A 26,432-nucleotide genomic window follows, 5' to 3' on the forward strand; every position below is an offset into this window, starting at 1 on the left:
TTTATATTGTCCAAAAACCTTCAAGACTAGGAGTCTTTCCAGGGTTGTAGTGTTTTCAAATTAATTTTGTCTATGTGGGAACTTGGTTGAACATATGAAAATTGTTTGGCAGAACATCTCAGAGTGTGGGGAGCATGGCACATTCAAGAAACAGGTGAAAGCATGGCCAAGCTGCATTTTGCAACAAATATACAGAATTTGTTATAATCTTATAACAAAATGGCTTCTATCTTAAAGAAGGAGTCAGGCTGGTCCATCTAGACTAGAGACAGATGTTAAAGTTAAAGAACATAAAGAAAATCTTTTCATTTGGATTTCCAGGCCCATAGTCCTAGTAGTTGGGGGAGCAGAGTGGGGATAGATAGACTCCACCCGCAGGAATAGGCAGTTGGACAAACTCAGGCTATTGACAGTATACTTATCTGGAATCCTTTTGACTTGTGAGAGGTGGATCCAAGACTTAGCATTTCCTCAACTCCCTGAAGCTTACATGAATTATTTTTAGTTTACAAAAACAGATAAAAGTTTTATATATATTATCATTACCATCATTTTTAGTCTGTACTGAAATTGTCATTGTAAAAAAAAAAATGCTTAACGGGGTCCTGCAAAACAGCTGGAGTAGACGCATGCTTTTGAGTCATAGCAAAAGCTATGGCTTTGGGTTAAAAAGGATGAACACTTTTTTTTTTGTTGTTTTTGCTTTTGTTTTTCAAGACAGGGTTTCTCTGTGGCTTTGGAGCTTGTCCTGGAACTTGCTCTTGTAGACCAGGCTGGTCTCGAACTCACAGAGATCCGCCTGCCTCTGCTTCCCGTGTGCTGGGATTAAAGGCGTGTGCCACCACCGCCCGGCTAAGGATGAACACTTTTTAAAAAAAGATTTTATTTTATTTTTTTGTCCAGAGGGCTGCATATACATTGGAGAGAGATTTTTTTTAGCATGATGAGAAGCAACTTCCAGTCTATATTTTGAGAACAACCATATAAAATTGAAATCTCAAGCTTGAGACTGACAGTCTCCAGTGCTTCACCAGTTTATCTGAACACCCCTGACCAATGTTAAAGTCTAAACTTCTGAAATCTTAGTATAGTAAAGGTATAGAGTAATTTGTATTTATATCTTAAATTAGTTTCTTATATCTTTTCAATTCACCTAAGCTTTTGTATCTTCGGTCCTTTAAAACTTGCATTTATCTTGGAATATTTTCTTAGATTCTTAGAACTTACATAAATTTAAAATCTCTTTTAAAATTAACCATTTACACTGAGACAATTACTTATTGAGATCAGGCATTGCAAAGCAAGTTCCTTTAATTAGTAAAAGTTACAACTGAAACCTGTTCATCCTTCACTCTGAAGCCTGTTAGTAAGAGAAACCTACCTGTGAGTTCGCCTTTATCATCAGGAGACCTAACAACTCTAGAAAGGCACAGCCTGGTTCTCTTATATGAAATGCATTAAAGACAGCTGTTGTTAACATGGTAAACATATAGTTAGCCATCAACACCACCAGAGATCTGAGAGGATACATTATAACAGGAAGTATAATCCAAATGATCTCTGTATAAATTAAAATGACAGAGACTCACCTGCATGATTACCCGAGGCTCCAGCGGTAGCTTTGTTAGCGACAGAGGTCCATCTTTAGAAGTCACACAGGAGTCACAGACCTTCAGCTTCTAGATCCAGAAAGACCAATTTTCCTGTGGAGAAGAAACCTGATAAAACTGACCTCACGTCCACGAGGCAGAGCATGGCAGTCCACAGTTTGGGCACAGCCTTGGCAGTAGGAGGGGCACGGGGCAGTTCTCCCAGTAATTAGCATCAACACAGTTCAAGTCTGTGCCTCATCATCTTCTTTGGAGACCTCAGCATGGCCTCTAGGAGCTGGTATTTCTGTCTACCACAGGAAACTTTTTTCACGTTGAACATTTTAGATGCCATATTCTTCAGACCTATGAAAAGTTTTGAGGGCTATCTATTAAATATACCTGACTTTAAATAAAGTGTGTTTGTTTTTAACTGTTTGCTATAGGCTTAACCTTGAAAATATATGTCAGAGGCTAAACAAAGCTTATTCCTGTAAATAAATTACATTTGTGCCCAGCATGACTACAAACATAATTCTGAATATATTAAAGAATTAGGCCATTTATAAAGTGACTAACTATATCCAAATTACTATTTTTAACAGTTTTTAACAACTTATTAGCTTTTATAGGATTAGAATCCAGTGAGTTCTAAATTATTATCATTTTCATTTTAAAATTAGGCCTCAGAAATGTTGAACTTGCAGTGGGGGATTTATACTGGATATGATGAAAGCTTAGTAGAAGAATTTAACAGGAAATACATTATTCGTCTCAATCCAGCAGTAAGAGCCAAACCTCAGTCCTCAACTTTGGCAGTTTGCTCCCAACAACCTGCACCTGCACATCAAATATCCAGGCTTTCATCCTTTCATGCGGGCCTGTAGAGCCAGCAACAGGCTTTACCGTGTGCATTAGCAAAGTCAGTGTCTTGATTTCTAGGCAAGACAAACATTAGGATGCAGTCTTTTTTCTATTGATCCTTGTGGGACCAACGTTTTTTGAAATCTTCATTTTCCTATTGGTTTCTTTTTCTTTTTTAATCTATCACATTCTTACTGTCTTAAGCCTGTATTAGCCATTTTCATCTAGACCCTTAATTCGGAAATCTACTTTTGAGACTGTGAAATTGCATTTCTACTCATCCTAGGCATCTCTATTTAAATTAAAATGGCCTTTTGGATATGTCTTTAATTTAGAATGGAATCATGGGAACATGCCTAGTTTTCATTTCATTACCACATTAGATATCCTGAGCTCCATAAATTCAGCTACTATACATATATTCAGTTACTAGATAAAATGGTAGAGGGCATTCAAAAAATTATTTTTGTGATTGATCAAGTTTTATATAAACCCCTGCTTCTCAGAAGGAACCAAGAGCTTTCATAGATATTGGACTATGGTCAACCCTCTCTTGTCATGATAATAACAATGGCCATTGTTTATTGCAAGCTGGTGACATGCCCAGCATATAAGATCTCTCGATACTTCCCCCAAAGAATCTACAAGGAGCATAAGAGTCAAACCACAGTGATGAAACTCATTCAACTAATGGCTTTCAAAACTATTTTAAAGTAAGTGCACTCCCACACACTAAATCTAGTACAGAAAGCTTGACAGAAAATGTTCCACTCTGCAAGTGGTGGACCTGGTAAGACATGATCAGATCTAATGTGTTATTCTCCAGGAGTGAATAGTGGTTAATCTTCAATGTGTTACTGAGAAACTTTTAATTAAAATATGAAGAGCAAGTTCAGAGATCATAGGAAAGGCGTTTGTTGCCTTTCTGATTGCAGACTTCACAGCTAGGAATGAGCTCATCTCTGCTCCTTCTATTGTCATGTATACTTGCCCTGAGGGGCCTGTGAAAGCTTTGACTTTGGTTTGCAATGCATTTTAAGTGGAAAAACATCAAATTCCAATTTAAACAGAATTGTAAAACACCTTTATGCATGATAGATAACACACTGGGGTTTTAGGATACTTTCTTCAACCGTTTCATCCAATTTAATGGACTTTTATTTTTACTTATATTGATTGTTTTGGGGACTTAACAAACTTTAAGAGTCATTTTTATCATGATGTTTATCAGTTTCATTATAATGTTTAATCTTAGTTATCAATTGCATTCGATTGAGAGACACTAGAAGATCAGGAATGTACACCCTGGGTGTGTCTGTATCATTTTCCAGAGATTAGATTGCAAGGATTCTGACATAATCAAAGGCTTAATCTACCAACAGATTCAAATTTTAAATAAACTTTTTTGGAGATGGTGATAGCCTTGAAGGCAAGACCTAGTTGGAAAAGGTAAGTCACTGGGAATAGCATTTGAAAGCCATTTTTCTTCTCAGTGCACTTTCTGGTGCCTAGCTACCATGCATTGAACATTTTCTGCTCGAAGGCATGACCTTACTAAAAACCCAATGTAGTAGGTTCAGAAGACCTCAAAGTGAAACCTCCAAAACCACAAAACAAAATAAATCTGTTTTTCTGAGGTATTTTGTTTCCATGACATAAAAAATGATTAACACATTCTTGCTATTTCCTCTTGTAGGATCTACTTGTTTACTGGGTTGATGAAGACCTCTTGCGATTAAGTCAACCACATACCTCATGGCACGGAAATGCACAAAACAGAATCTTAGATATTATTGCATATTTACTCAATGAAAGAAAATACTGTATTTTGATGTGGGATTTCCCTCTGTATGCTGTGATTACCATTAATGAATAAAGAAACTGCATCGGCCTGTTGATAGAGCAGAACTTGGGTAGGCAGGGAGGACTGGACTGAAGGCTGGGAGAAAGAAGGGTGGAGTCAGAGACCCCTTGTAGCCCCGCCGGAGACAGACGCTGGAACTTTAGCAGGTAATCCACAACCATGTGGTGATACACAGATTAATAGAAATGGGTTAAATTAATACATAAGAGTTAGCCCATAAGAAACGAGAGCTAATGGGCCAAGCAGTAATTTAATTAATAGAGTTTCTGTGCAATTATTTTGGGACTAAGCAGCCGGGAACGAACAAGCACTCCCCTTCTTCATACTTCAGTATTTCATGGATGAGATAAGATACCATAATGGTTATGTATGTATTTGGTCATTCTTATGACTGACAACTTGAAATTCTGATCATTTTCTTTCCCTACTTTTGTGGTTCTCAAAAAACTTGAATTTATTTATAGAAAATACTTTGTGCATCATGAAACTCAAGAAAAAATGTAAACTTATCTAACACTGTGTTGCTGATTTCCATTTCCAATGTCTTCACTTTTCATTCAGAAACCAGTGTTCTGTGAACACTCAGCCAGATATATGAATCACCCAAGACAAATGAGATTCCCGAGGACAAGAGAGAAAACAATTGATACAAACAAATACTTACCTAAGTCTTAAAGGGTTATTTTTCACAGTCAGATTGCTGATGTTTTTAGATGTAAGAAAGTGTATTGCCATGACCTTCTGAAATGAAAACTTCCACATATATGTTTTTAACTTCAAAAATAACAAGGTCATCAGAAAAATATCTGTGTTATAATTTCTAACCCAACCATTTAGTCAAGATTAAGTGAGAACAATACACATTGTTTTTATGATATGGAAGTCTTGCCTTTTCACACATAAGTTCATACAACTCATTTCATGTACCTCTTTAATTATGGTTTATACTTGGACAACTCCTTTCTAATACATAAAATATTTTCTTCTCATTTGTTTCCAATTCCTAGCTTGAAACAGTTGCTCCTGATACCATTAATCAGCCTTCAATTTTATGTACTGTCTCAGGTGGCCCTCTGCATCTTGGGAAGACTGGGAAACAGGCATTTTGCTGTAGCCATGATTGAGTGTGCTAATGTATTCCATGTGACATGTACTCTCAGAAGCATGTGGTGTACTAAAGCAATACATTATAAATGTCCAAGGTCAAATACCAAATTTAATTATCATAGTAAAGAATCTGCTTGAAAGTTCTCATTGTAATGTTATTGATGACAATATTAGGAAAATCAGTTTCGTTTATACAAGTAAAACGATGATCCCACAGGATATCTATAGGGCAGCACTGGAGACTCATATTGGTCTCAATCTTTGGAAACTGCTTCTGGGGATTTACCCTTTGCGCCACTTTCACATCTGTTGCTGTGATATAATACTCTGACAATTAGCATAAGGAAAAGGGGTATTTATCTAGTTTACAATGAAGGTTGCAGTCCATATAGGCAGGGCTTGTCAAGACAGGATTCTGGTCAGAAGAAAGGCAGAGTTGCCAAGGAAACATGAAGAGGAAAAGGGAGGTGTATGATGGATGAGAGGTAACACCACGTGATATAATGTAGATTAATATAAATGGGTTAATTTAAGTTATAAGAGCTAGTTAGGCACAAGCCTAAGCTGTAGGCTGAGCTTTCATAATTAATAACAAGTCTCCATCTCATGAGAACTGGCTGGTGGGACAGAAATAGACTCATTAAATTTCCTAAAAATCTATATCCCAAGCCCAAGGCCTTTAGCTTTGTAACCCACTGAGTTTCAGCAGGGCAATCCCTACGACTGTGGATGTGGAATGACCCATCGCCCACTTTAATTAGTGTGCTGCTTGCTCTGAGACTGGGGAGCTCTTAGCATGTCCTGCATGTGTAGTTTCAGATATTGCTCCTCACCCTGTTTTCCATTGCCACTGTCAAGCAGAATCCTTTCAGTCTGATGCATTCTCCTGTATCTGTTCTTATTCTTGTACCCTGTGCTATTTATCTCTGATGCAAATCATCTTTGCCTCCTTCAAAGTCTTATTTCCTCCTGTTCTACTCTAGCAGTTTCTTTTTGTTATTTTTTGGTTTGATAATTATATTTTAATTCATTTAGACTTGACATTTGTAATTGGTGAGAGACAATGGTCTTGTTTCATTTCTCTGTGTTTAACTATCTCTGTTACTTTATGTAATAAAGATATTGCCCAACCAATACTCATTATAAACATCCTAATTAAAAATAAGGATGTAGGAGTTTGTGGGTTTTTTTTATTTTACTATTCTATCCCATTTTTTAAAGTATCTCTTCTTTGGCTGAGCCTCACTACTTGCATCACTAAAACTTATAGCATGAAGCCAGACACTGCTATGGTTCTTGCTTCTTTTTTTCTCATATGATGTTCACTGTGAAGGTTTCTGTCTGGTTCCATATTGACATTTTAACAAGGATTCTAATGAAGTTCTGGTAGGATGGACATTTTAGCAATGCTGACTAATCGAATCCACAGCAAGAATTGCCTTTTTGTTTTGTGACATGAGCACCCCTGAAGCGGGCATGGGAGCACGTACTGCAGTTTTTTAAATGTGCAGATGTGGGGAAACTAGCTTTTTAGATGCTGGTAAAGGAGCAGTAAGATCTGTGATTATACCCCAATAACTGTTGTCAAAGGCTGGGATTCTGAAGACCTGGGGGAGAGGGAGATTGCATTTTTAAAACATGAGGGGCGTGCCTCCAATCACAGATGATAATTCTGTGAGTTACTTGGGATATGTCAACATTTTCATCATCTGTCACTTACCACTTCATGGGCATTTATAATCTTATCACTTTTTTTTCTATTTCCTTTGAAAAAAAGAGCCAGAGCAAGCACACTGTATTGCTCGCATGCAGAAGGGCTTAGAAAGGATTCATTTCCGTTTTGACAAATGGGTGGACAGGGTGCAATGGACTGAGTTAATACTTACCGAGTGAAGTGGGATAACAGTCACCTGGAAAGCCTTTGCAGAGCTTTCATGTAACAAGTAAAAGTACAGGTGCAGTTTACAGGGAAATCCCACCCTAGATACCTTCAATCTATATGCCAAGTGAATGGCATCTTAGGAACTATTGTTTATATACATTTGTATGTATGTATGTATGAGTTCATACATACATTCAGATGCACAGATACAACATCTTATAGTCTCTTTAACCCAACCTGCTTTCACAACACATAGTAGGTAGTCAGCACATGTAGTTTTGAATAATGCTTTACATGACAATCAGGAGGTTGCAGCTTACAGACCAAGTTTGACTGCAGAAGTCCATATACATGAGAAAATAGATGGGCTTTGTCATTTCACTGTCCAATAATCACAAGGCTTTTGTTTGTCATCTTTGTGATATATTTGTAGTTGTAGCCTCTCCCTTTATATACGAGCAAGTCTGTCTCCATCTGCTAGTGTTGCCAGATGGAGGAAAAGCAGGGAGACCAAGAAATTAATGAAGCAACTCATCTAGTTGCTTTGAAAGCAAGAATATATATGAAAATCAAATCTGTTGAGATGCCCTTTCCAAAGAGCAATGGTTTCGTTATATATATANGGTAAGGCTGAAAATAGAGAAGTGGGTAGCGTCAGTGCCTCGGTAGGAAGTACAACAGATGATGGCTAGGATAACCCAGAAGAGAGCACAGAGAGGAGGCTGTGCATGTGGTCTTGTAAGCAGCCAAGGAATACGGAGGGATGAAAGGAAGAAAAGAATGAAAGAGAAAGAAAGAAAGGAAGAAAGAAAGGAAGGAAGGAAGGAAGGAAGAAAGAAAGAAAGAAAGAAAGAAAGAAAGAAAGAAAGAAAGAAAGAAAAAGGAAGAAAGAAGGAAACAAGCAAAAACTTGTGGGAGATAAGATTGTTGACGATTTGTAAGACATCCATCTTAGAAAGCTCAAGGTATCTGATTCTCTCCATGCCCACGTTAACACCATAATGTCAAAGGACATTAACTCTTTGTGACCACAAGGGTGAAATTAACCATACTGTAGAAAGCATGGGTCATTAGTAGAAATGTGTCTCCAAGGCTCTTATCTGGTGATGGGCTCAGGCATCATGGAATAAGAGTGATCTCTATCTCCAAGGAAATCTGGAGAACAAAGGCTGTTACCTTGGTTTACAGGAAGAAGGAAAAGGCAGAGTCTGGAGAACACTTTTCAGTCTAGTGCGACTCTGGCACAACAACAACAAAAAGAGCCAGAAGCAGGGCTGGAGAGATGGCTCAGCGGTTAAGAGCATTGCCTGCCCTTCCAAAGGTCCTGAGTTCAATTCCCAGCAACCACATGGTGGCCCACAGCCATCTGTAATGATGTCTGGTGCCCTCTTCTGGCCTGCAGGCATACACTCAAAACAGAATATTGTATACAAGAGACAGAAGCAGACATCAAGCACTGAAAGTTAAAAGACCTCATGGCGTAAGTTCTTTCCCCAGAACCCAGAGAGAACTGGCTCCTGAAACTTGTCCTCTGACCTCCACACTGTTGCCAGGAAATGCACACACATAAAAGAAATCTTTAAAACATGTTATCATTTCTATAAATGTAATTGTTTTATTGTCAGCTTGACAAAATGGGGAAGACAGTCTCAATGGATTGTCTGTATGTTGTTCTTGTGTACCTGTAATTGGAGGTTTTCTGAATTAATGTGGGCACTTGCCCACTGTGGGCAGCACCATTCTATAACAATGAAGTCCTAAACTACGGAAGTGGGGAGAAGTCCCTCTGAATGCAAGCACACAAATGTGTGAACATGCATGCTTTGACTTACTGAGGATGTGAGTTAAGTTCCTCCCTGGAATTGGAAACTGTAGTCTGGAATACACACTAGGATAAACCCTTTCTATTCAAATGGTTTGTGCCAGGTAACTTTGCCAGGGAAACAGAAGAGAAGCAAAGCAGTGACGTGCACTGGTCAGTTCAGAGACATTGTTCATGACACGATTGTAACCGTGTGATTCTGCCTAGTTGGGGAATACTTTCATTCATGAGAAACTAAGAAGATTCTTCAGCTATTACTGCTTGTTTCCTGTGAGCTATCCCACGTCTTCTGACTGAATAGACATATTTATAGTGAGGATATCATATGCAAAGCTTCAGCCACTCTCATTTTGGTGGGCCCCTTCACTAAACTCCTAACTTCATGTTTGTAGTTCTATGTAGGTTTTACTGTAAAAAAAAAAAAAATGGATCCTCACGAATCGAACAAGCTTGAAATCCCCCTCGACTCTGGTGCTAGCTCCAGTCATTCTCTGGGGTGCATTCTTTGTCTACTTTTATCAGTTATTTATCTTCCTCTGCAAACTAGTCCTTCCTCACAGAATGGAGGACAGTTCTGAGAATTCTACCTCCTCAGGCTATTAGACATGAAGGGTGAGTCCCATGCCAAGCAGTCAAAACATTCTTTTCCTGAAGATCAATATTTTATTAACCCAATATTGCCCATGGGTGTTCATATGAACATGAACACACATGTACCCACAAAGTCCTTGGTACACTTCAAACAGAAGGTGTCTTAGTCACTGTTCTATTGCCCTGAAGGGACTGTATGACCAATGCAACTCTTATAAAAAGAAAATATTTAATTGAGGACTTGCTTGCAGTTTACAAGCCTATAGTGACCATTCCCATTCAAACAACCACAAAAGACATTCTTTATAAAGGAGACATCTACAGTTATCAATACAAAGTGAGAAGCCTGGGGTCTTGCAAACACTGACCCTCAGCACAGCTCTGCTCATGAGCTCACCACCTGTTTTTTTTTTTTTTAACAAAGAAAAATCTCTTTATTGATGGTACACATCTATCTCTGCCTGAAGCTTAAACAATTCAAAAGAGATAGGCAATCTGTAGTTCTAGTCACCCAGGCAGACGGGAGGGTTAGACAGCAAAGATATTCCTAGAACAATTTCTTAAGTACACTAGTGGCAGGAAACAGTGGCAGGGTCCTGTGGTGAAGGTCACACGGGATGAGGAAGATATAACAAGTAGAAGGTAGAGAAGTGACAAGCAGCTGAGCAGTGGCGGCACAGGCCTTTAATACCAGAATTCTGGAGGAAAGACAGGCAGATCTCTGCAAGTTCGAAGTCAGCATGGTCTACAAGAGCTAGTTCTAGGACATTTTCTGAAGCTACAGAGAAACCCTGTCTAGCCATACTGATGAATATCTTGCATATCACCATAGAACCTTCATCTAGCGATGGATGGAGATAGAGACAGAGACCCATCGGACTAAGCTCTCAAAGTCACCACCTGTTTTAAACACTTTGGCTGAGACTCTAAACTTGCATGCGAGGGACTTTGGAGCCACAGCTCTGGCTCTTCTCAAATGGACAGGGAGGTGTGCTGTTGCTGCTGCTTCTGGCTGAGAGGCAGAGGATGGGGCGAGGACTCCAGGCAGAGAGTGGTTAAAAGCTGTGTGGGCAGAGAGCCCATGAGCCCCCTTTCCGAAGCAATGATGAAGTGTTTCGTTCCTTACTCAGCTCCGGCAATCACTCTTACTCCTTATCTAAGGAACCACATTTTTAAAAGTAAAATTCTAAAAGAAAACTCAGCTTTCAGGTGTAGATTTCTCTCCCTCTAAGTGGGGGAAATAAAGTGGGCATTTTAAAAAAGAAGTATAACGGGTCTTTTGACCTAAGAGTTGGCTCCAGTACAACACAGTTCAAACAGTTGATTCACTAGTGTTGGCAAATGGGGGGTTCTCGTCTGAAGTCGTGTGGCGCTGCAAGCTTTTGTTTCCGTTTTGACAGCGTGCAGAATACGAGGGGTGCAAGCAAGCACGCTCAGTGTGTGGTTAGGAATGAACGCGTCAGGAGGGGCTGGAGAGACTTCTGAAGTGTGCTTACAGCATGATCATGAGGATGAGAGTTCAGCTCTCAGCATCTATATACAACAAGCTGAAATCCAGTACAAGGCTGTGAACCAGCTCTGAAGGGCAGGAAGATCCGAAAAGCACAAGGGGCTTGCTGGATTTAGCAACACATTAACTGAGCCTGCCTCAAAGACTAGGAGTGGAAAGACAGAGGACCCCCGATATGTAACACACACACACTTACACACACACACACAGACAGAGGGAGAGGGAGAGAGAGGATGGGGGTGTTTGTTTCTGGAGCTCAGAGCAGACACTGGTAGCATTTTCATTATGAAAGTGTTGTTTTAAAAATCTCCCTAGACAATGGACCTAGAAACACACACACAAAAAAGAGAAGGCTGCACGTGCAAGAGTCAGAGACGAGCATGCTCATGTCACTGTAACAGTGTACCGCGGGCAGCCATGAAGACAACGCTGGGGCTTGGAGACATGAAGACAAACTCAGCTTGGAGACTAAGAAGTCAAAAGTCAAAAGCAGCCAGACCTGTTGCCGGCTGAAGGCCTACTGCCTAATTTGAATAGTTACCTCACAGTAGCGGAGTCACCTCTAGGACGTCCATCGAAGAGAGCTTACCTCATTCATGAGCTTTTCCCCCTCATCACCCAGTCACCTCCCAAGATTCCAACCGAAGCCCTCACCTGAAGACTGGCTGTCAGCAGATGAGTTTCATGTGGGGGACAGCTACTCACTCTACGGACGTATCAGCAACACTCGGGAAAAGAGCCACGGGGATCAAAAGCTAAAAGAGAGGGTCTGGAGAGATGGCTCTGCAGCTAAAGCACTCCTGCTCTTCCAAAGGCCCCAGCTCAGCCATTGAGTTCTGAGCACACTCTGAGATACCTCACAGCCATCAGTACCTCCAGCTCCACGGGATCTGGGCCTTCCTATGGCAGCAGTGGGCACCCGCACTCGCATAGCAGAGGCTTACACAGACATACCATCGCCATACACAAAAACAGTTCTTCACAGATGCAAGCAGAGTAGGGACTGTATGAAGCACAGGACGAGACGACATAGACAGCATGGAGGAAGAGGAGTCACTTTGGTTTGAGAGCGTGCCACTGGTGGGCTGCCTGTGCCCAGTGGGTGTCCCCCTCACCGTGCACAGATCGGCAGCACTAACTGGACTCAGGGAGTTAATAATAAATGAATGGGTAGAGTTGGGGGGTGTGAGATAGGAGCTCCTGGTCGGGGAGTTGTCAGGGGAATGGGAGGAGGGTACAGGATCAAGATGCTCTGAATACATGCATGGAATTTTAAAGAAAAATTTAATATAATTTTTAAGGTAGGAGGGGGTGGAGAGGTGGCTCAATGGTTAAGAACACTTGTGGCTCTAACCTAAGACCTAAATTTGGTTCTCAATACCCACATGGTAGTTCATTTCTAATTCCAGTGCCTTTATCCACTTCTGACTTCTGCCGGCACCACGCATGCACATGTAGGCAAAACATGCACACGCATAAAATAAATAATTCCAAAAAGAAAATAATAATAACGCTGGAAATTTAGTATCATCAAGTGCTTCTGAAAATTCCAGAAAAATAAGGCACAGTCACTGGTAAGGTTAGGGAAGGTATTTTCAAAGCCTGTGTGCAACGTGAGGAGACAGAGCTCTGATTACATGGGATTGATAGACATCATTAGACGGGAGGTGATTTTAAATAACATCTAAATGCCTGAGGATGCATACGTTTCAGCAGAAAAGGGATAGCAAACAGCTGAATGAAACCTGGGGTAGATAGAAAGATTCACCAAAATGGAGGTGGTGACTCGATTATTTCAATATACACATTTATCCTAAAGATTCATATGTATCATATGTTACACCCACGTATTTTCTCTCGTTAGCTGTGCTCTCTCAGAATAGTCCTCCAGCTTATCCACTACTTCACAGCTGAGGAAGCCATCAGCAAGTTGTCAATGAAGAACATTTGCTATGTGGGGCACTGCTTACATACACACGGGGAGGCTGGGAAGAGAAAGATGGCAACATATATTCCTTAGGCATAGACTTTAAAATCTAACTAAGGTGATTAAACAAATAGACAGGTGTCTAGAATGAAGGATTGGGTAGGATACCTGCCATATGGCCTAGTGTTCAATGCTTCATGAATGACCTTCAATTTAATCTGCCTCTAGATTAGCAGAATTTGATTCATTGCCTCCTATTACCCTGCAATGGTAGAATCACAGCACAGAAAATGTCAATGATAATAGAAAACAGTTTCATAGCCTATCCACTGCCCCATCACTGAGTATGGTGTATTATAGTCATTGTTGCCGAAACCTTCAGGGCAGATATTGTGGTAATCACCGGGTAAGTGACAAAGACAAGCATATTGTGTGAGCATCAGAAAACTTTTTACTTCACTCTTGGTTGACTATATGGTAAGCAAAACTCCAGAAAGTCAAACAATGCTGACATTATATGACAGTGATTCAGATTTAAATTATTTGATCTCTCTAAGTTTTGTTGTCATGAGATGGTCCATTCCTTAAACTATGGTTTTGCCTGTAGGTGCATCTCAAAAAGTGTTATTCAGGTTATAAGAAGAAAAATTTGAAGGAAAGTTACCTAAAAATAAAACCCACCTGCACATGCCTATTGCTGACAGTGCCAGTCACCCTGGAAGATATCTCTGTCCTAGGTCAGCATTCCTTACATAATCCAAATATGCACTGGATTTGCTAAAGGGAAGTGAGTGTCTTCTTAATAACCACAGGACAGAAATTAGACTCCCTAGAGACAGAGCTGATCACATAAAATAGAAGAGATTCTCAAAGTCAAAGCACATTGTCATTTGGGAAAACTGCCAGTCTACAAAATGAAGACAGATCTTGAACAATTATACCTCTGATAGAGAGTGTCTAGAATACATAACAAAACAATTTTTAAAACCTAAACATCAAGGAAACAAATAAACCAAATAAAAATGGGATATAGAATGCAGAGTTCTCAAATTGCTGGGAATAAAGGTGTGGTGTATGCCACCACTACTTGATGTCCAACATCTTTAACTATCAAGGAATGCAAGCAAACCCTATCTTGAGATTTCCTCTTTTAAGAAAATGATTTATATTTTTAAAAATCGTTTACTGTTGTGTGTGTGGTTGTGTGTTTGTGTGTGTGCATGTGTGTGGGAGAAGAGAGAGAGAGACTGAGCGGTGGCATCCATTTGGAAGTCAATTCCCCCTACCATATACATCCTGGCCATACACCAGGTCTTCCGCTAACAGGTAAAAGACTTTTGCCTGCCAAGCCATCTCACTGGCCATCAAGACTCACCCTTGATGACAAATAAATATGGCAGGGTAGAAAAAATTTTCTTCAAAATACACGAGAAAACTTAAGAGATCGATAAAACAGCGGATGGTGTCCAGAAAGTCATTTCTCAAAAGTTGTGAAATTAAGGGCTGGGCAGTGGTGGCACTCGCCTTTAATCCCAGCACTTGGGAGGCAGAGGCAGGTGGATCTCTGTGATTTCGAGGCCAGCCTGGTCTAGAAGAGCTAGTTCCAGGACAGGAACCAAAAAGCTATGGAGAAACCCTGTCTCAAAAAATAAAAAAAAAAAAAAAAGTTGTGAAATTTCGGCTATTTGTACCTACACATCACTGCCATGGACTGAATGTCTTCTCTGGCCTTCTGAGGTCCTAACCACTTTGCACATTTACCAAATTAAGAAAGACGAAGCTGTGGTGCCTAGAGCGCGTGGGCTAGTATATTGATCACAGGACACAAAATAAGGACTAATTCCTGAAAGGAAGGAATGTGGAAGAAGGTTGATAACAACCACTAGTAGTTTCACTCTCAGTTGAGGGCTGTCTCATTGAGAGCTACCAGGAACTATCTTGATAGCATCTCCCAAGGACCCTGAGGCAGACATAAGAAGCCAGCTAGGTGTCAGCATCTTATTTGAACCACTTTCAAAGAGAGGCTACAGGCTGCCTCCTCTGTGGCCAGAAACTTCTTCAGTCACCTCCTTTTTGGAGAACCTTTTTCTGTTAACATTTGCCTTAGGACCTCACTTTATTTCGTAATCATTTTTTCCAAGTTTCTACTTTTCTCATGGCAGTTACTTTTAAACTACTTTCAAGTGAAATTGCATTCACCTGCACCCATGCTTCAGGGTGATTTACTGACAGTAGGGAGGTTGTAGTAGGCACTTATTTGAGAATTTTGTAATATTTAACATTTATTCATTTGGAAGAGAGAACCTAGCAGCCTTTCATTATTGAGGTCTAAAATCTAGCAAGCAAAACATACCTATGGAAACGGTCAGAGGGTTATGTCATCTAGGCCAGCTCTGGCTAGTGTGTTCTGGGAGTTACACATTCCTGCAGGGCAGCCACCATTGACTACTAACTTATTATCATTGCTGCATGTGAGCTGCAACAAGACCTGAGTGGCTGTGACAGTCCCTGTGAATCATGGAGTCTTAAGCATATACTGATTGATCCTTAGGGAAAACATCACCCTTCTTTGGGCTCCCATCAACAACAAACCTAGTTCACATTTCTATCCTCAGTATTAATATTCTTAGTAACAGGGATCCTGGAACGATTCAGGCTGAGCTATTGTGAGCATAGCACTCTTATTTCTGATAACAACATTCTATGATTTGTAGGAGAAAGAATCCTAAGAGCAAGAGGGGCTGAAGACACCAGGAGAACACATGCTACAGGACCAACTAAGCAGGGCTCATAGAGGCTCAGAAAATTAAAGCGGTAGTCAAAGAGCCCGCATAGGTCTGTCCTGTTGAATGAGGTTTTTCTTTCCTGCCTGGTTCCTGCAGTCGTTAAGTCCCAAAGAAATCACACAAAGGTCTACACTATTATAAACTGGAGCCTTGTGATGTTAAAGCATGGAAGAATGGCAAAAAAAAATACAAATTAGTTTAATTTTAGTATGTAACGTTAGAAACTTTTCAGGCCTTAAATGAAGGACATCATGTTTGTATTTTGGAAATATCAGACACATATCAGAACTAGAGATATAACCTAGGATACAGATTCTTCAAATTGTGAACAGTGAGAAAGAGTAATACAAGGAGATCAACTTAAGATAGCACATAAGAAGAGAAAAAGTTCTGTGTGTGTGTGTGTGTGTGTGTGTGTGTTATCCGCTTTAGTATGAAGAGTAGAGGCACAGAGAGAAGTAGAATAGTCTTTGCCTTTTAGCTCAGAGTTGTGTGGAAACAATCAAGGAAATTGTTGGTTGTATGTTATGATAAAATCTGTAAAATACAGAGTGGGAGAACAGGAAAATCATAGACAATGTCAATGCAAAATGAATAAATTGTTCTTAATACATCACACAAATGTGTCTTCCACTCCTTGCTGATGTCTGTCAAATAGTTTCAGAAGACTTCATAAATGCTCCTGTGAGTAGAGACACATATTCACTCTCCATTCTGTGGACTGACATCAGCAAATGCTGACATTGTGCTGTATACCATGCTGCTTGGTTTATATTTCATTCCACACCTACATCTTACAACAGCACTAACTGGTATGGGTCACTGTTTCTGTTAAATATATAAAATATACATACATCTTTAAAAAGCTGAATAGAAAGCAGCAGTGAGAGACACTTGCTCACTTGCTGTGGAAGACTGCTCGGCAGGACTTTCTGTAGCCTACACTATCTCTCCTTTCTACCAAAATGAGTCCCTTGTAAGTTAGCAGTACAGTGGAAGCTGGTGTTGTGGACTTAATAGACAGTTATCATTTTGTGAAAACATTGGCCATACTTGATCACATCAGAGCACTGAAGCACAAATGAAACATTGCAGTTATAAAGTACTTAAGTGTTAGGAACTTGCAAGAGACTGATAAAACCAGAAAGCTTCTGAAGCATCACAATTTGAAAGTCCCTGCATCTAACAGGTGAAATTAAAGACAGATTTGAGTAGCACCCAGTGCCCTGATGTCACAGTGACATGTATTATCCTAGAATATGAAAACAGAGTGAATAAGAAATTTTTACATTTTTGATGTTTTCTACTTTTTCAAATTATTAATTTGAAAAGTACTTAATTTTTTAAATTAAATAATTAATTGGAAAATTCAAATTTAATATTATTAAATACTTAAATGCTATCTCTGTGTAGTTTACAATTGCTATGATATAGTTCCATACATTCTCCTGTTGATTTTTCTCTCTCTTCCCTGTGCTGACATCTCTGCAAAAAGGACAAATTCATCAAAAATAAACACAAGAAACATCACAATTTTCAAGGAAAATGGCAGAATGTTTAATTCCCATAGTTTATACTGCTGTGGAATACTGGCTTAAGATGTGTTAAATTAATTTGTGCTGTGGAATATTTGTATAAAGATGCAAAGATACATTGCAGCCTTTTATGTTGCATTTGTTTAACTCTGTGAAGCTGTGTTACTTTGCCTACGTAAAACACCTGATTGGCCTAATAAAGAGTTGAATGGCCAATAGCTAAGCAGGAGAGAGAAACAATTGGAGCCAGCAGGTAAAGAGAAAGAAGAATAAGAAGAGGGCGGAGCAAGAAAAGGAGAAGGAAAGGAGAATACCCGGGGCCATGCACCTAGTCAGACAGTCAGTCACAGAGTAAGAAGGAAAGAAAGATATATAAAATAAAAAGGTAGAAAATCCCAGGGGAAAACATAGATAAAGAGAAACAAGATGATTTAAATTAGAAAAGCTGGCTAGAAACAAGCCATGCTAAGGCCTTGCATTGATAAGTAAGAATAAGTCTCCATGTATTATTTGGGAGCTGAGTGGAGGGCTCCCAAAGAGTGTAAACAACAAAACAAAAAGATACATTATATCGTCTAAATCTTATGGGTATAAATAACTGATACATTGGTGAAACCTGTATTTTTGAAAAAGAAAACTCAGAACTTGTTTTAATAAGATAATAAGGAAATACATTATAATTCAATAAATGAAATTGGGTAATTAACGTTTTTGCTGCATATAATGTCTTAATAAAATTCAGCAATAAGAAAGGAAATTAGCAGAAGAAAATTGAAAATATTTTCATAACTTGCCATCCTCAGAGCCTAGGGAACTCTGCAGTCATTAGGAGTCTTCTTCATGGATGATGACACGTAGTTTTGGTTCCTTCTTGAACATACGGATACATAAAAAGCCTTTACATGTGCAAAGTCATAAAGATTCCAGATTTGCATTATAATCAGTATGAAAAGCACTTGAAACCCCTTTCTCTTTCAACCTGAGCACATTTATACCCAGACCCACCTTTTGTAGAGCCCATCTTCCAACTATTCTTTCAAGTTTCTTTAAAGAAAAATAGTGTCCAAATTTATAATTATCATGGGGTGTGAGTTGGTGTTGGTCCCTTCTGGTTATCTTTTAAGAGACTTAGAGGTATAGTATGTCCTAATAAAGTCAGCCTTCGCTTTAGCCTCCTCTAGCCGTGCACAGCCTTTCTGAAAGATGAGTGTATCGATAACAAATTTCTCTTCACAGTGTCTTTTTCGAACTTCTTCAGCCCTATGAGGAAATGAAAGAGGAAAATAAAATAGTTGCAGATTACTAAAATCATACAAACTGGGCTGCCATGAACTAATGTAAATGTCTTCAAACAGACACCTATGAGCAGCAAAAGGCCAGAGCTCAGTCTATATATTATATTACTAAATGATAGGAAATTCATGTTGTTCCAATATTTGAGATTTCCACTGCAAAATCCTAAGAATCCTCCCACAGTTCTACTTAGATTTCCCCTAAAGCATCCACACTGCCTCTGTTATAAAGAGCATAACTTCTTCCCAAGAGTCAGGAAGCCCATGTTCCTTTCATGCTTCGACATAGGAGAAGATGTATTTGCTCAGAATTTCTTTGCTATAGCCCAGCCACCCAGTACCTTAGCATGTAACTGTATTTGGAAATAGGACTTTTGAGATGTAACTGCAGATTAATGAGTTCATGTGGGTGGGTTCAAATCCAACATGGCTAATGCTACAAAGATAAAAGAAACACACACTAGTAATGTGTGCTCAGAAAAGAAGACACACAAAACCAGTGTAAGGTCTTGGCCTTGTCCTCAGTCGAGTACAGAAGCTGGGGAAAGTCACACCTATGTGCACTCCTGTATCACAGCAGTCAGAAAATTAGTCTGTCTACTCAGGATGCTCAGACTACAGTACAGCAACCCACGAGATGAATACACAGTCTACGTTAGGAAGACCCAGATCAGATTACTCTAACACACTCAGAAAATGTCAAAGGATAGCAGAAAAAGTCATTCACTCATTACCATTCATTCATTTTCAAAGTATGGGACTCTCTCCACATGCTTCAAACAGAAATAAGAATCAATAAATAGAAAGATATTCTCAAGAAAAGTGCACAGAGCCAGGCAGTGGTGGCGCACACCTTTAATCCCAGCACTCGGGAGGCAGAGGCAGGTGGATCTCTGTTTGTTCGAGACCAGCCTGGTCTACAGAGCTAGTTCCAGGACAGGCTCCAAAGCCACAGAGAAACCCTGTCTCGAAAAATAAAAAATAAATAAATAAATAAAAATAAAAAAAGAAAAGTGCACAGGAGATTAAGAGAAATATACAATGAGTACTTGCATCAAATGTCTTACTACAACAGGGAACTCATTACAGAACAACACAAGGTGAGATTAGAAGGGAGGTAAATGCTGATGACAGAGCCTATAAAATGAGTAGGGAGAAGACAAAGAGAGATCCAAACATGAAATAACCACTGTGACTTAAAAAATACACTTTTTCAGGCATAGAATTAGAGACGAATCATTTTGTCAAAAATATTGTGTATAGGATGAATGGCTAACACTGAGGCAGAGAGAACAGCATACCACTATATGTTCTGATAACTGAAAGGTACACTCTTTCTGCCCCACTCAGTTCTGGGGAACATCTCAGTTTATTCATGAAGTACTGTATTTCTACAGGCAGAATCAGAAATCTGAACTCAGGGAGCAGATCAGAAAGTTGGATTATAACCTTGCAGCTTACTAACTGGATTTCAGATGGATTCTTTAAATTTGTTCTACCTCATCTTTAAGAAATGGATAATCTAACTCACAGGGTACATTCAATAAAAGACAAAATTAGTTACACATTATAAATTCTTTTAATATGGGACATAGAAAGCAAAATGTAAGTCATAGTAGCATATTGAAATCATTGTATTCAAAGATAAAAATAATGAGCCATGGACAATTCTTAAAACAAATATTTAAAAGAACCAATGAGTGATCAATACATGTTAATCAATTCTACTTGGACACATCACCATCTAAAAATTGAAAAAGGAAGTCAAATCCACCTATCATGCAAAAAGGGCACACTTAGCTATGGATATTTAGGAAAAGCTACAGAAGGTCCATACCTAAAATGATGTCTGCTTTGAAATGCTAAAGTGACTACTTGGGCCCACCTGGATAAACCAAGATGACCTTTCTCATGTGGACTAATACCCTTGCACACATTTGTGGAACCGTCTCCACCAGCATGTGCACCAGCATGGCCGCTTGGCATCCTATTTGGGGACTGGCTCTCGATCACCTTCTTCTTGGATTCCATGATTCTAACAGAGTTCTCTTGTCAAATATAATGGTGATAATAAAACAGGTTGAAACAAATGGAAAATTTTACCATGGTCAACGATTGGGAAACATTATTACACTTCTAATTCTTCTCAAACCAAGATACCCATGTCACACAATCCCAAATTCTACACCAGGAACATTCACAGTAAGAGCTGATGCTGCCTTTAAGGTAGAAAAGCAGACAGCGAATGCAGAAATGACCTAGGCCATTTATAATTTCATGGATGTAGGCTGTTGAAGGAATTCAAAATTTAGGGCTAATGCTCCTTAAAGGAATAACTTAGCCTGCTGGAATTCAAGGGTGTAGTTGTGTTTGGATTGAAGCTCTACATCTGGCAAGGGCTCGGGGCTGTCCTTGGGGGTGGCAGGAGTTGTAATGAGTAATGAGCGATAGATGAAGTTAGACTCAACATCACAGGGCGCTGAGCCTGCCTACCCAGTGCAGGTAGACAAGATGGAGACATCTGGAGTGTCCACAGACAGGAACTGATAGTGGAAGACAGCACAGAGAAGGGGTACAGAGATACAGGCAGAATGTAACTCACCATCTGAAGATTGTGTGTCCTGTCTTAGACAGGAGATGCCTAAGGTTGGCATTTGACAGATGAGGATCATCACATAATTTATGCAAACATGTGCTGAAGGCCAAGGAATAAAATGTTGGTAGATTTTAGGCACAAATAAATAGGAAATAGTTTAACAGCTCAGAGGTAGAGCAGTTCATAATACACAGAGGCTTTTGGATGTGTGTGATGGTAAGGTATAAGCTGGTATTAATGTGAAAAGTGCTTGGATCACCTTTCACATCAGTATATTCTTGTCACGAAAAAAGGAAAGATTGTCTTATCAACTTGGAAATTATAAATCTACAAGATGCTGTTTGTAGGAAAGCTTTATAAACCAGGATATAAAGGCCATAGTGAATGTTGCAGTTTGAATATGAAACGTTCTCTGACGGCTCATGTGCTCAACAATGTTCCCAGCTGTGGAATTTTTTTTTCATTTGATTTGAGTAGGGTTCTTTGTTATCTTATTGATCTTCTGTTTATTTTGAAGTGTGTTTGTACGTGTGTGTGTGTGCGTGTGTGTAAGAGAGAGAGAGAGAGAGAGAGAGAGAGAGAGAGAGAGAGAGAGAGAGAGACTTTAAACTGGGGTGGCTAGGGAGGTAGGGAGAAGAAACTAACAATCAAAATATATTGTATGAAAAGAAATTAAATTTAAAAGAAAAAAAGAAGAAATAAACTCCAAAAAAATCGATGTGGAAACAGGTGCAAATGCCTTTTGAGTGGATAGCAAAGGAGATTTTTTCTCCTATGTGTTTTCCTTGCATTATAGGTGGAGAGTCTAAAGAAGAAAGGTAGTCACACAGGAACAATAGCCACCTTCAGGCCACGCACCTCCCTGGAGAAAGGAGGACATCTTCATGTCTACACAGACAACACTGTATCAGTGGATGGAAACCAGTGAGTGTCGTCATTTCCCCTCACACAGACAGCTATGCTTACACCGCTCTCCTTCACACCGCAGGCTTGCCAGGCCCTAGCAAAATGCACAGTGGAGAAAAGGAGATGATGTGAGCATAGTAGGAGGGGTAAGGAAAGGAGAGGCACTTGCTGTACTGTCTGTAACAATGCTTGTTGTTACAGGGAGAAATTAACACAAAACAAAAAGGTAAAGAGCAGAAATTTTAAATTAAGAAAACTCCAGATTAAAACAGAATAAATTGCCTGAAAATCCTTTCAGATATCCTGTGAACAATGGCCAGATATCCACTTCAATTAAGAAATTACACAGTCAGAACCACTGAGGAGTTGACAGAGGGCTTGCCTCAATTGTATGAAGTCCTGACTTCAATCCAAGTCTCCAACACCCATAAACTGGGCGCTGAAATGTGATTTCACATACCTGAAATCCTAACCCTCTGGGGAGGCAGGAGGATCTAAATTCAAAGACACCCTCTGCCACACAGATGGAGGTCTACCTATGCTACCTGAGACCCTATCTCACACAAAAACAACTGCAAAAACAGAACCAGTTCATATTTACAGTTGACACACAGAAATAAGTCCAAGGGAGGAGAATAGAGGTGGGGGGTCTGGGTACAAAGGATCATGTGAGTTCTTAGATACGATGCCAGATTAAATTAGGAGAGACACAGGACGAACGGAGATGGTTCATCTCAGACACCGGCAGAGATCAGAAGACAGGAAGAGCATTTCCAGTGTGCGGGAGGACCTGGGGTGTGCTGCCATCGCATGGAGAGCATGGACAGCAGCCATTACCTAGCTGTGCAAGTATAAACAAAGCAGGTTTTCTTCAAGAATGGTAAGAAATGGAAGAAGAATTCTTTTGTTTCCCAATCCTTAGTAACAAACCAGCACATAATTTTCGCCTTTTAGCTTGCTTCTGTTGTTCAAGTACAAAGTGTCAAGCTAAAAGAAAATGCATCCAAAGAATTCAGCATGGGCTGTAAATCACAGAGGACTAGGACTTGGCTGTGCCTTAGCTTAGCCGTGTGCCTACCTGAGCTCCTTCATCTGCCTCATCAAACTTTGCTTGTATTTTTCTGTTTTCCATTTCTTGTTGACATTCTGGCACTTCTTTGTTAAGTCGGCCATGTTTTGATTCATTCTGTCAACATGCATGACTCCTCTGAGCAGAAGGGTCCGTTCATTGTTGATGGTCTGCACTAGAGAATGATCTGCAGCATTTAGCTTTTTTTCAGCTAGAAATGTAGTTTTCCGCTCTCTAACTTTTTCAAGGTAAGCAAGTTTTTCCTTCCAAATTTGCCGTAAGCCTCTCTGGATTATCTCATTATCCTTTTCCCTTAGTTTTTGTGCCATATACGTCTTCTTCCTTAAATTCTCTCTAATGTTGAGCCTAGCTCTTTCCTGGGCAATTTGTGCTTTAACTATGGCTGTTGATTTTTCTGATTGTTTTTCTTGATGCTTTCGTTCTGAGTGATATTTATCAAGATCATTAAGAATGTGGAGATTTATGCCTGTCCTCTGTGAGGTTAAAAACTCTCTCCTTTTCCTCAGCTGCTGTAGAGTCTCTCTTTCAATTGCTGGCTTTGGACAAGTGCTAGGCAGGGGCTGGAGGTAATCCGGGAAATAGTCCCGCTTCATCTCCCTCAACATTGCACCATACTTGAATGATCTAGGGGAATATAAAGGAGACTTCACAGCAGATATCCTAAACTTAGTGTCCACTTCTTCATCCTCAAAGTCAGATTTAGACTCCTTCTGACCTATAATAGAGCAGACAGAAAAACAACGTAAGAACTAAGCTTAATTTCTCTTCAAAATTCCTTGGAAGCTACATAAAATACATTGGAAGTAATGTAATCACTTTAAGAAAATGTTCTCCATGTTTCAACTTGTGATACTGCATGAGAAACTCTCACTACAGCACTACAGCATCTTCCCTTGTGAACGTACTTCAGAGGCAGCACTCCTCACAGTGATGTAGCTTCACGGCCTCAGTAGTGCCGCTTCATCTCACACATGCTACTCAGACATAGCATTTATTATCAAGGATACAGTACTAGGTCACAGCTTTTATACACTTGGGTGCAGTGTTTACATGCTCAGGAATATGTTTTATGGAGTTAGACATCATTTTTAATATATTTAGACGGAGAATTCTCTAGTTTGCTAAAATGAAAACCTCATATAAATTAAACTGAAGAAGTTACAGAAAACAAGCACAGCATGAGTCAGGTAGCACCCATCACCAGCGGTCACCGAGAGTCCTCTGCTATGTGCTATGAGCCGCTGCATTAATCAGTTTATCATTGGCCAATTTGGACATGGTCTGGAATGGTCAGAGCTCCATTGCTGTGGTTGGCTCTGATTAGTTCTTCATTCTAAAATAATTCTCCTACTAGGCTATTAGTTTTGTGCACGTACTGAGTGTGTTAGCTGAGGGATCTTGGGCCAGGCAGCTTTAGGTCAAACGTAGAAGAGCAGTATTATCCTGTGTTTTGCAGTGGTATTGTTATTAGTTAACTTTTATTTCTAACTAGTGAAATCTAGTAGCTGCCATCAAAATGTTTTTCCTCTATTTTCGAAAGACATCCACAATATTCGGTCCCTTTGCTTTGCTACTGCATGCCAGGGTGAGCAGAATTTCTCTCAGTAGGGAACAAAAATGCATTGTCTCATCTTATCCAAGACCATTAAAGGACACATGTCTCCTCTGCTGTCTTCTGACCACTGTACAAACCTGAGGATGACACAGGCCAAGAAGAAGCAGTGGGACAAAAGAGTTCCTGGTAATAGAGCCACCAGCCAAAACACAAGTCGTACACCAGAATTATCAAGCTGGGACTCTGATGGAGCCAAATAAAAGTTAGAACAAGGCAGAAGACCAAATTCACTTGTGGGTCTCTTTGTTATGACAGCCAGCCTGACTAATACAATAACTAACATTGTGTTGTTTCCATATTTACTCTTTATAAATCTACTGGTAAAGAGGGAAACATAGATATAAAAGATTATATAAGCCACAGATATAAAAGCATACTAATAACAGGGGGAAAATGCTCCCAGTGTGAGACTGCCTCCCTTTGCTTGAGCTTGCATCTGGGACTACAGTACATCATCTCTCTTCTAGGATTCCTTTCCCATCTTTATGTTACAGTGATCATGCTAGAGCACACGGTGGTGAAGTTGGCCATGAAGAAAAGCTGCTGTTTGACACAAACAAGCAGACAGAACAGAGAGAAATGCCAGGCATTTTGGCTAAAGGCCCAAAGGATATCCATGTAAGGAGATGAAGCAGTGTATACCATTAAATAATAAAATAAGCAAATAATTAAAATGCAGTATTTGAAGATACAAAGGCAAAGTATCCAAAGATAAATATAAAGGATGGCTAAAGCCAGACAGTGGAACCTGTGTTGGTGTCTGCTGGACTAGCCCAGCAATTCTGCATTTGTGACCCGCACTGTACCACAGTATTGCTCAGAAAGCACTCACGATCAGCGTGTACATTCCTGGAGTGTGCCTCTGAAATTTTTGTGCCTTTTGTGCAAAAGAAAACAAACATTAGTGTTCCCTCACTGGCAGGACAAAGGCCGGTGCTAACTTATAGCTGTGGGTTACATTATGAAAAGGACCAGTCATATAAGGAGCTGTCCTTATGCTTACATACACTATATTCACCAATCACCGGGCCTCCGGGTACATTTGTAATTTTGCAGAATGCCGTTTGTTCTGCTGTCTGTTCAGATTATTTTCACTTTTAATGTCATTTATACAGTATTTTTCTATAATCAATAAACAAGGAAGGAATCTTAAGCCTTATGTCAGTTTCCTCACCATGTAGTTGGTCACAAGCAATCAAAGGCAAGCAATAGTAACAAAGTAGACATAAGGCTCTTTAGGGAGATGCAACTCCTTTGATTAAACTCCAGCTTAGTATTCTACACAAAATTAATATCAGAGAGTGATAACTCGTCAGCAGTTACAGTTGTTGGAAGGAAGGGTGGACAAATGGAGACACGAATCTGGTTCTTAGGAGTAGAATGGCTTCAACTACTTAAAACCTTGAGTACGGAGCCAGTGTGAGCAGGGGAAACGCCTACTTCTACTGCCATGTGG

General features: G+C 39.8%; 1 protein-coding gene across 1 annotated transcript in view; it reads right to left on the minus strand.

The window, feature by feature from the left end:
* Window positions 1-17,962: 17,962 nt before the first annotated feature.
* Window positions 17,963-26,432, minus strand: part of Lrriq3 (leucine rich repeats and IQ motif containing 3) — a 66,840-nt gene continuing 58,370 nt past the window's right edge. The window contains exons 7-8 of the mRNA XM_050149454.1: window positions 23,350-24,076; window positions 17,963-18,737 (exon numbers count right to left, since the gene is read on the minus strand). Coding sequence (XP_050005411.1) covers window positions 18,590-18,737; window positions 23,350-24,076 — 875 coding nt within the window. The 3' untranslated portion in view covers window positions 17,963-18,589. The remainder of the gene's footprint in view (window positions 18,738-23,349; window positions 24,077-26,432) is intronic.

The sequence above is a fragment of the Alexandromys fortis genome, unplaced genomic scaffold (genome assembly GCF_014885135.2).
Source record: "Alexandromys fortis isolate MF-2015 unplaced genomic scaffold, M_Fortis_MF-2015_v1.1 scaffold_68, whole genome shotgun sequence".
NCBI lineage: Eukaryota > Metazoa > Chordata > Mammalia > Rodentia > Cricetidae > Alexandromys > Alexandromys fortis.